The 12,069-nt window shown below is 34.7% G+C and overlaps 1 protein-coding gene across 1 annotated transcript in view; it reads right to left on the bottom strand.

Moving 5' to 3' along the window:
* LOC129223311 (probable ATP-dependent DNA helicase HFM1) overlaps positions 1-12,069 on the bottom strand; it is a 120,561-nt gene that overhangs the window by 102,190 nt on the left and 6,302 nt on the right. The window contains exon 4 of the mRNA XM_054857877.1: positions 6,150-6,220. Within this exon, the coding sequence (XP_054713852.1) occupies positions 6,150-6,220 (71 nt within the window). The remainder of the gene's footprint in view (positions 1-6,149; positions 6,221-12,069) is intronic.

Below are 12,069 nucleotides of genomic sequence, written 5' to 3'. Positions count from 1 at the left end.
CTCTTCTTGGTTTGTTGAAAAAACCAATTGAAAATCTTTCGCCAAGATTGCAAAGAATGCTTTTCGAACTTCTTGTATATGTCCCAGGGAAGAAACTTTATGTAGCAGATGCTCTATCTAGAAGTCCTACTAAGGTCTATGCAGACACAAGTTTCTTGGAGGGAGGAGCTGCAACTGTACATACGATTCTATCAACAACAGATGAACGAACAGCTGAAATGCAAAATGCTGTAAAGGAGGATGAAGATCTATCCAGATTAAAGTTGTTAATACAAAATGGATGGCCAAAACAATTTAGTCAAGTTCCAGAAAAACTGAGACCTTATTGGAATTTTAAAGAAGAGTTACATGATAGTAATGACTTGATTTTTCTTGGACATAGACTTGTTGTGCCAAAGAGCATGCAATCTTATGTGTTGTCTAAATTGCATTCTGCACACCAAGGTATCACTACATGTCAAAATAAAGCTAAAGTGTCTTTGTACTGGCCGAAAATGAATGAACATATTAAAGATTACGTGGAGCAATGCCAAGTCTGCCAAGAGCGCCAAACTGCAAATCAGAAAGAAACATTAATGCCTTATGATATTCCAAAACTGCCTTGGGAAGAAGTTGGCGTAGACTTTATGTATTTGGATGGAGATAACTTTTTACAAGTAATAGATTACCATTCAAAATTTATAGAATTGAGGAAGCTCAACACGAAAACTGCTACAGCAGTGATCAGTGCACTTAAACAAATATTTCGTACACATGGAATTCCGCAGAAAATACATTCAGACAATGGCCCACCTTTTGACAGCCAAGCATATTTGTCATTTTTAAAATCATATGATATTCAACCTATAACATCATCTCCTAGATATCCAAGATCTAATGGAATAATTGAAAGATCAATAGGGACAATGAAAAACATCCTTTTGAAAGTCAAAGCTTCTGGAGGCGATCCTAATTTAGGAATCTTGGAGTACAATAACACGCCAAAATTCAAATTGCCTTCTCCAGCAGAAATGTTGATGGGAAGACGCTTAAGGTCAGTGGTACCCCAGAAGACAATTTTACTAAAGCCTTTATTTTCCACTAGAAGCACCATTCAGCAACTCAAGGAAAATCAAAACAAGCAAAAATATTATGATTTTTCAACAACGAAATTAAAATCTTTAAATGTAAAAGATCCAGTGTATCTACAAATAGATCATCGTAAATGGATACCAGGAACAATTATAGACAAACACAGCAAAAGATCTTATTTAGTAAAGTCCGCAGAAGGAACTGTATATCGCCGCAATAGAATACACTTAAGACCAAGAAAGTTAGACGATTCCATCCCGGCGAAACAAGCTGTTCCAGTTACTCCTAAAATGGCGAGACCCAAAAGAGCAATTAGACCGCCAATTCGTTTTAAAGACTATGATTGACTTTTGATTTTGCTTTGAAACTTTAAGCCAAATTTGAATTTTTAATTTTCCTTTTTTTTTCGTTTTATTTTATTGTTTCATTGAAAAGAAAGGGCGTGTAATATAGTTTAGCCTTGCCTATTTAATTATTTCATCAAATGTTACTTTTAATATAATTGTAAGTGAACGTGACTTTAGGTTTTTAAAAATATTGTCAGAACGACTTAAGATGATTTAAATGTTGTAACAAAAAGCTGGTTCCCAAATTCAACTAAAATAAAATACATATTAAACGTCAAGGAGTCGCAATACATTATATGACAGTTGGCACCAGGGTTTATTGCATAATCTAATGCTTCTGAAGTTTCTGATTAAAAACAGATTTGAAGTGTTGACATCGGACTTTGTATGTAGAGTATTTTACAAGATATCACAAAGTGAACATCTGGTGATGCTGTGAAATAAAAATGGGGCATTTGAAAACATTTAGAAATTTTATTTTGCTGGCTCAAAAAATAGCTCTAATTTCATTAAAATAAGAATATTTCATTTTATAAACTGGTAAGGAGATTTTATAATAAATTTTTCTTCAAAGAAATTCTTCTTTCAACCCAAAAATTAGCTGTAAAAGAAGCTTGTGCTGTTCATTGAAACAACATTTGAGTCATTCCACCTCACCTGACCTAATTTATCAAATCGTCCCCATCAATCAACTCTGAATTGGATGAAATTTTATAGAGGAGTAGAGATGACTTTGAAACTAACCTATACAAATTTTCAGCTTCCAAGATCCAAATCCTGAGGATTTAGGATCTCTCGAAAAAAATGACCCAAAATGGTGGACTAACTTTTTGTTACAGATTGCCATTTTTAGCCTAAGTTTATTGAATGATTTATCACCCTGGAAGCCTGAAATTTTAGGAGCTTAAAGTACAATTGGCTGTTAGTACACTCAAGTATTTTTGTGAATTTGAGCTCATTTGATTTTTTATAGAATGCGTGTAAATTCATGAAAAAGGATGGTGGGGAAATCTTTTCCTGGATTTTAGGTTGTCATAAAATCTGAACAAGTATAATTCATAGGCTCGTGCTTAGTGATTATATTTTAAAAACACTTGTTTTAAATTGGTTGCAGTTGCAAAGCTTAAATACCTATTTTCTAAAAGATATTGTCATCCAAAGTGGCTATCAAAACTGTTCAAGGGGAAAATTGCCTATTTTCAAAGCGCTGTAGCTCAAGCTTGTCATCTCGCATCCTCTTTTTGCTTATACCATTAGAAAGAACATATTTTTCCTATCAAAATAAGTTTTTTCTTCAATGTTGTTCTTTCAAAAAAGGATAAAAAAAATGAGCTTGAGAATCTGTCTGCTGTAACAAATTGCCATGTTTCAGCTCAGGTTGTGGAAAATTTTATAATACTGGAAGTCTGAAATTTTAGGAGCTTAAAGTACAATTGGAGTACTTAAAGAACAAAAATAATTCAAAAGCTCTTACTTTGTAATTGCATTGTCAATATACATGGTTTTGATGGTTAAAAGTTGCAGAGCATAAATATTGATTTTCTAAAAGATATTGCCATCCAAAGTAGCTATCAAAATCGTTCACATGAAAAATAGATAATTTTCAATATACAGTAACTCAATTTTATCACCTTTCTTCTTTTGTTGATACTATTCTAAAGAACAAACTTTTCCCCATGAAATGAAATGACTGAAAGGGGCGCTCAACCGAACCAAGCACTGCGACCAGAGGTTTATTGTACTAGTCCCCAAACAGAAGTCTTAAAATAGACCAGTAGCTGAAGCAGAATTCAGCAAACACCTAATAGGAATATCATGAATCTCGCATAGTCCAAGCAAATGATGACCAAGGTGTTCAAACCTATAGGCAGAAAACACTTCACCATCACACAGGGTGTGAGTAATAGTTTCCTCCTTAAAGAGGTAACCTCTGCAAATTGAATCATTACTGACACCCATTACAGCAAGGTGCTGCTTTAAGGTGAAAGCCCAGTAAGAAGACCAAAAGCCTTCCTAATACTATTTTTGTTAAGAAGTCTAATGCATTTCTAGCATGTGATCCTCAGAGAAAATCAGGTCTGTCCTTTTTAGAAAGACAAGCTGAATATGTTCAATGTCATTGTGAGATAATCTCTCCAACAGGAAGGTTACTCTCACAACAGCCATCTTAAACATACGCACTGCTTGAGCATAGGATTGTGGTTGACCAGTCCATACTCTTTAAGATGCAGCATTTTGTGCAGGGGAAAGAGTTGAAACCTCCAATCGATGATGTTTAGTTTCTCCTACCTTCTTGGGAATGGCTGGCACAGTGGCTTTTGCCTTCTGTAACAGCTTCCCCTCTCCCGCCTGTGCCTGTTGCATTTTTGTGCATAAATGAGTACCCCCTGCCCCCCTACTGCAGTGTCGGTGGGTTGCAGATTAACCCCCTCACCAGTCAGAGGGTTGCACACCCGCACCCTCACCTCCTCCAGCAGCAAGGTTGCTGGTTCTCTCCTTTAAGCCAGTATCCAGCACCAAAGGAGCTGGGAACAGGGCGGTGGTAAGAGGTCAACACCTGCACAACCACCCTGTACAAGTGCAAGGCAAATTACAACGAGGTTTCGCCCGGTTCCTCGAGGGGACCGTTTAGACATCATACAACCCAGATGCCATCCATCCATCAGCATGGTTCCTCACACCTTAGATTGAGTATCCATTTTAGTCGCCTTTTACGACACTCATGGACTACGTTGGGACTATTCTGCTCCGGTCACCACACGGAGCAACTTTTCCCCATAAAAATAAGTTTTCTTTCTGATGGTGTTTTTTCAGATAACCATGAAAATATGATCTTGAAATACTTTTTGTTGTTTACGAGAAAATCTCGTTTTACAGTGAATAAAAAATGGTGATTGCTACCGAAACCGGTGTATAAGTAATTTTGCGACTGTTATTAGTTCGGAAATAGATTTTATCTCTTTTAAAAAGTTATTTTTAAAGTTAAATGTGATAGAAACAGAAAAACATCTTGTTCTGGAAACAGACTGATACATCATGCAGAACAAGATGTTTTTCTGTTTCTAGCATATTTCATTTGCAAAATAGCTTTTGAAAAGATAAATTTAAAAAAACTATTTCTGACTAATAACAGTTGCAAAATCACAGAAACCGGTTTCCAAGGCAATCACCATTCTTTATTCATTGTAAATCGAGATTTTCTCGTAAACGACAAATAGTATTCTAAGTTTATATTTTCATGGTTATCTGAAAAAACACCATCAGAAAGGAAACTTACTTTTATGGGGAAATGTTTGTTCTTTCGAATAGTAGCAACAAACAGAAGATGCAAAATTGAGCTACTGTGCATTGAAAATTGGCTATTTTTCACGTGAACGATTTTGATAGCTACTTTGGATGATAATATCTTTCAGATAATAGGCATTTAAGCTCTGAAACTGTAACATTAAAAACAAGTGTTCTTACAATATAATCACAAAGTACAAGCCTTTGAACTATTTTTGTTCAGAGTTAATGACATTCTAAAATTGGGGAAAAAAGTTTCCCCACTGCAATTTGTCAAGACTTTGCATGCGTGCCACACAGAAGTTAATAAACTCAAACTCACAAAAATACTGGAATGTATTGACAATCAAAAGTATTTTAAGTTCATAAAATTTCAGACTTCCAGAGGTATGAACTTTTCCACAACTTGAGTTGAAACATGGCAATTCGTTATGACACAGAACTTCAAGCTCATTTTTTTTAATTTTTATTTGAAAGAACACCATAGAAGAAAAACTTGTTTTGATAGGAAAAAATATGTTCCTTCCAATGGTATAAACGAAAAGAAGATGCGAGGTGACAAACTTGAGCTACAGTGCTTGCTTTGAAAATAGACTATTTTTCACTTGAACAGTTTTGATAGACAGTTTGGATGACAATATCTTTTAGAAAATAGGTACTTAAGCTCCGCAACTGAAATCAACTAAAAACAAGAGATTTTACAATATAATCACAAAGTACGAGCCTTTGAATTATTTTTGTTCAGATTTTATGAAAACCTAAAATCCGGGAAAAAAATTTCCCCACCGCACTTTTTCACGACTTAACACACGTGCTATAAAAAATCAAATGAGCTCAAATTCACAAAAATACTCGAGTGTATTAACAGCCAATTGTACTTTAAGCTCCTAAAATTTCAGGCTTCCAGGGTAATAAATTATTCTGCAAACTTGGGCTAAAGATGGTAATTCGTAACAAAAAGCTAATCTGCCATTTTGGGTCATTTTTTTGAGAGATCCTAGATCCTCAGGATTTGGATCTCAGAAGCTGAAAATTTTCATATGCTAGTTTCAAAGGCATCTTTACACCTCTATAAAATTTCATCCAAATGGGAGTTGGTCGAGTGGGGACTACTAGGTCACTTTACATGGAATGACTCATTTAGTTAATGACATAAGATCAATGTAAAATAAATCACTCATTTTGCTGTGAGATTCTTTTTTTCAAAACCTAGTTAGTTCTAAATTAAAAAAAACTATGGGCAGCCGATTTGGTTTTTAAACATAGTTTGTAAATTTTAAGTATTTTAGAATCCCTTTTCTGTACAGATTCCCACTGGAATTGATTTTTATTTCAGCATTGATTTTTGATTTAAAAAGCAAACAGGTGTCCCAGAATTCATACAGTAACCACAAATTTCCTCCAGAGAATAAAATTTATACTGTTTAGTAATAAAATAATACTTACATCTTCAAAAACTGTGGACTGCACCTTATTAAAATATGGAAAGGCTCCAAACACTGATTGATATTTTGGAGCTAAATCATATGTAAGGAAAACAATGTAGTGATAATATCAAAGTACTTAAAATAGCAATTCTGATACTACAGTCAGGGCCGATCCTAGCAGGTGTGCAGCGTGTGCACCGCACAAGGGCGGCCAAAGCAAGGGGCGGCTGCAGATCGCATTGTATAGTTCTTTAACGCAAAATTCCTCAAGAATTTCTCACAAGATAACTTATAATTCGCAACTCCAACGAACTATAGGGGGCACTGCAGTCAGTTTAATGGAGGACGAAAAAACTAAAACAAACGCACGTGGTAAAGAAGAAAATGCGAAAAGTGTTGTGATTTTTGTTCGTATGTATGATTTTTTTCGCTTTATTCTTTTAAAATTAATTTTCAAAGTCTTGTTGATATTCTGACCCACGTAAAAAGAAATGAGAATTCAAGAAGCATTACTAAACGTCAAACATTAATGCAAACTATGTAGTTCATAGTTCTAAGCAGCCATTTTCACGATGTTGAGATCGATATTTATCAATTCTTGATAAAACTAAATAATAATTGCGGCCTGACAAGAATAACAATTAATGCTAGAAAATTTAATATGACATTACAAATTATTACCAAAAGAAGATGAAACTTTTTTGCTTTGCTTGGCTAGCGCTTATTGTTTTGCATTTGTAGCTAAGTTATTTCTCTCGAATTCCCGAATCGGTTAATTTAAAATTTTTCTGTTTTGATGTTTCTAATTTCCGAGTTACCATTTAATTATGTCATGTTATGCAAATCATCTACAAAATTCTTACGGATATATGGTGGTAGTTTTCTTTTCAGTTGATTGACCATTATTTCTTTTTACTTATCAAATTCTGTAATCTTACTACCATTTTATTCCACTCATAATAAAAATTAAAAATGGTTTAACTAAAAACGCGAAATCTCGCCAAGGCTACTTTACTTGCACAATACTAAAACTATAACCCTAAACAAATTTGGCGAAACCTTTCAGCTGAGAATAAAAGGAATAAAGTAAATTCTTTCTCGGTTAAACATTTTTCATTTTGTTCTACGAAAATATATTCAAGAAAATATTTTGCATACTGTCCATTCCAACTAAATGCTGCTGTAAAATATGGTTAGTTAAATTAATTTAAGATTAAAAAAAACTCATATTCTTACAAATTCATACAAAACAATAAAATTTTTTTCTTTGTATAACGTTATCCAAGTTTGTTAATCCAGAGTTTTTTTCTTTCACCATTTCTCAATCAACTCATATTTTAGAAGGAAATAAGGAAAAAACATTATTTTGAGAAGCTCGAGAATACTACTAAGGGACGAATTAATTTCTGTAGCTGAAAGCAAACTAAGACACATCGATTGCGTTAATAAATACTCGGATCAAATTGCCTGTGTTTACGTCAACAGACACACGTGGAACGCAACGTGGCAATGTTTTAGTTCCTTCGGCAGTTTTGTAAATCACCGCAAGGTAGCGTATTCGAGCGCTGGAGCTGCAAATAAGTCAAATTAATATGCTGAACTTTAAATGTTCAATTATCAAAGTAAGTGCCGATTTCCCGACAGCATAGCATAGTTTAAGAAAAATAGATTGTTAGGGAACATTGTGTGGTTGCTCATTGTCCATTAATATCTACTCTTTACATACATGCTTCATTTGGTTGCAAAATTTGTGACAGAACCGGTAATCAGGCATGGATACAGGGGAGGGGAGATGAGGGAAATGGCCTTCTCCTGGAGCATGAAAGGGTGTCTTCTAAAAGGAGCACTCAGGGCCCAGGACGGCCACTAATGTTTACCCTCCAAGCTTTTATAGACCTAAACAATGAAGGCATATTTTATATACTATATTTATAAAAAGCTATACTGATTAGACTCTCGCAAGCATTTCAAACAATAAATTCTGTTTTCAACAATCGCGGATGCGTGGAGAGACAGTGGAAAATTGCGGCTCCCCTGAGAGTCAAACGTATATGAATGATGAACTAAAATTTTGTAATTTTCCCCCTTTACAGCATTTTTTTCGAATTAAAATCACGAATGAACTGCCCGGTTTCAGATCAGGGCTCTTGCCCCGGGTAGTAAATTTAAACATGACTCCAGAACGAAGATCCACAGAGGCGTATTTGGATGTGAAGCCGCCCTGGGCTTTTGAAACTGGCCGCCTTCTAGGGATGTTGAAATACAGAGATGGGGGAGGGGGAAATAACGTTTTTACTTCCTTTTACAAAAAAAAGGAAGTATTGTATTCACGAAAAAAATTTTACTCAAAAATCGGCGTTAATTTCCATTTTGCTCACCCCCAAATGAATGTTGAGTTTTTTTTTCAACTGCCCAAGAACGTATAGACACCTGAAATATCCTTTTGACCATCCCCTAGGTAATTGCAACAAGTTTTCTCGTGACGTCCGTATGTGCGTATGTATGTCGCATAACTCAAGAGTTAACAACTAGTTAAAATCAAACTTTAAATACATAAATGATCAACTAATTAATAAGATTATAATTGCTAATTCTTAGTAATAATAAAATATCATCTTGAAGCTGTTCATAGTACTTCATTTACTTTTTTTTAAATTAATAATTTAAATTAAATTAATTTATTTACTCATTTTTATTTCCATGCACTATTTATAAGAATGCCAAACTTTAACGATAACAGAAGTTTCTGAAATTTTAGATTCTGCAAAAATCTAGTGTAATAATAATAATGTATTGTTATACAGTTAGCAATTTCTATTTAAAATTGATTTGAAATATGAAACAGGCAATTATTTACCCAGTTAGTATGTAAACATAAAAATGGTTGTTTGTTCAACCAACCAACTGGTAAAAATTGAATGGCAGTTTGCAAATCTCATCTTTCACTGTTAAAAACTTATTCTTACATTATAAAAACTTAATATTTTCCCAACGTATTAAAAGCTATTTTTTTGTAGTTTAAAACAGTTTTTGAAATGAATAATCTTAGCATAATTGTTTCAAAAATAACATAAAAGATTTCGAAAATATATTTAAAGATTTAAATGAAAAAAAAAGTTTTGAAGTCTTATCAACAATTTGCAATTTAAAATAAAGTAAACTGATTGTTTTATTTTTAACAATCTGTTCTAGTCCAACAAATGCAGCGATTACACTTTCTGGGATGACATCGAAATTGTTGAAACATCGATGTGTCTGTTAAAACATTGATATTTTTACCACCGACGTTAGAGGATCGAAGTTTTTCTAACATTAATCGTAACATATCACATTCGAAGGAGTTTCCTCTTTGTTTTCTAAAGAAGTAGACTTGTGTTGCGTGCTATTAACTTAACAAGATACAACAGTAAATTATCACATGAAAAAATCCGGTGCAGTTAGATCTTTGTATTTTTTGGGCCATTTCCAGTTTTTTAAACTTTGTCCATGTTCATCTCTGTGCCCTATCACTAAATAAGTAAATACATAAATAACAATTATATATTATTGTAAGAAAAAGTAACGTGGCCGCATGGCCTTATGAAGAAAACAAAACAAAACAGAAAAAAAAATATGATTTTTGCGTACAATTTTGATATGAGAAAAAGTGCCGCCCCTCCAATCATGTCGCCCTGGGCTACAGCCCAGTGAGCCCATACTTAAATACGGCACTGCAAAAGGATGTGATGACCTCCTTCACGAGACTAAAGAAGACTTAAAATGCGTTTTTAGGACTTTAATTTCGGAAAATTTTGCTGTTTGAACCACCGATCTTAAGGACCCAATTAAATCTCTGATTCACCCCTTCCACTTTAACTTTATCAAACATAGCCTGAAAATGTTGGCTTTAAAATCCAAAATGTGTTTTCAGAGGACAGCCATTCATAATGTCATCAAAATCTGCTTAATGACATTTCTCACATTTCTTTTTCAAAATTTTTGCGATGGAGGGCCCTGAAATCCATTCCCAAACATTACTACCAAAGATAGTCTCAATTAGCGTCTTTAGAGAGTCCCCTAATCCCACCTCCTCAGTTTGAAATTGACTTCAGTTTCAAAAAACAGTTCATGAGGGCACCCCCCGCCCGCTCTTTGTCCAATCGGTATCAAACAATGCGTAAAACACGATTTTCTAAAAAACTCTGGAGGAGAACTGCCTGGCTTATGTAACTTTTTACGGCGCTAGGGCATATACCTATCAATCGTCAAAGTGAGATGGACAAAAGTCTATAGTTGTGTTTTTCAGATATTTTATCGAAAAATATCCGAAAGATCCGCCGAAGCTTCCCAGTTTGTTAACGTCACCAAAGATAGCATAAAATTGCGCTTTTTGAAATATCCATTTGGGAGCTCCAAAACCCTTCCTTGCCAAAAATAGCCTAAAATAGATTTTAGTTCCGAAAAATATTTCGGTTTGGAATATTTTCATGTTTTTTTCCCTATTGTTTTCAAATACAACCAAAAATGGGTTTTTGAAACAAAGTGCCGAGAAATATAGTAGGGGGATCTGGAGGAAAGCCTCCAGATCCCCTACCGTCACCAAAGACAGCCTAAATTTGTATTTTAAACTTCAATTTCGAAAACTTTTGATAGGAGGTGATTGAATCTAACTCCCTCTAGCAATGTCAACAAAGATAACCCAAAACTGCTTGTTTAAAACTTCTGTTTCAGAAAATTTTCGGAAACAGCACCGATCTTTCCTAAGCTACGGTCACAAAAAATAGCTTTGAATTGGTTTCAATTTTGAAAGAATTTTAGGAGAGAACTCCAACATTACTTTTCCCCTGAAATCTGGAAAAAGTTCCTAAAATTGCCATATTTGACGTTCGAAAATTTCTCCATGCACCTTGAATATACCCGACTCTTTTCTCCTTGCAACCAAACAGCAACCAAAGATTACTAAAACTATTTTTCGTACAACAATTGCGATAATTTTCTGGGAGCAATCCCCCCCCCTTATTCCCCCTCCTCCGTCCTTTCTCTGATGTCACCGAAGACAGACTATAAAATGCGTTTTTACGACTGGTAAATTTTGGTATCTATTACTTTCTTCAAAGATATCAATTGTACCTAAGGAGTTTCTTATTATAAAACATTTCTTCCTTTTTAAAGGTTAACCATTCTTGTTTTTTTTTTTTTAAATTAGAACTTGATATAGAAATTTGAAGAAATATTTAGATGGACGTCGAAGATTAGTCAAAATATGCAAATTACTCTTGAGGAGCGGCACATTAGATCTTTGTACATGGGTGGCCGACACTCTAGGACTGGCCCTGACTACAGTCAATCTTTATATCTTTTGAGGTTATATTCACCAGTTAATTTGAACAAGCCTCAGTTGCAGGGGCGGATCTAGACAGAATTCTCGGAGGGGGCCATTTGGAAAAATACGAAGCTTTGAAATTTTTTTGAATTTTACAAATATTAATATAGTCCATCATTAACTAGATAATATCTTAAAGAATTTAAACTAGGCGACGCAAGTTTAACGTAAAGGCTGTAACCTTTCCAATAAATTTCCTTCTTTCTTAACAAACGTGTGCATATATATCGTCGCTTCAAAGTGGTATTCCTGTAATCAGTGCTGTGTTCTGAGGCAACTGTATAGGACTTCTGATTTAAGGGGTCGGCTGGCCTGTAAATGCCAGGGCTGGTTCATGCTGTCCCATCCGCCACTGTTCCTGACAATTCCAGGTTTTTTATATTTTCCAGGTGCGTGGCAACCCTGTCTCAGTTAGAGTCGGTTGTGAACTTTCAAAAAATGGGATATTTCTACATTTAGACACAATGTGCGGGGACAATGGGACAGGCTGCCTGAACACGGGACAGGTGGTCACCTTACTCACTCTCCCATATCATTATGATAGGCTTTAATTTTTCTGATATCCAGGGGTGCCCAG

Source organism: Uloborus diversus, chromosome 5, assembly GCF_026930045.1.
Source record: "Uloborus diversus isolate 005 chromosome 5, Udiv.v.3.1, whole genome shotgun sequence".
Taxonomy (NCBI): domain Eukaryota; kingdom Metazoa; phylum Arthropoda; class Arachnida; order Araneae; family Uloboridae; genus Uloborus; species Uloborus diversus.
Note: the sequence above shows the minus strand (reverse complement) of the source record. Positions and strands in the feature narration are given on the sequence as shown.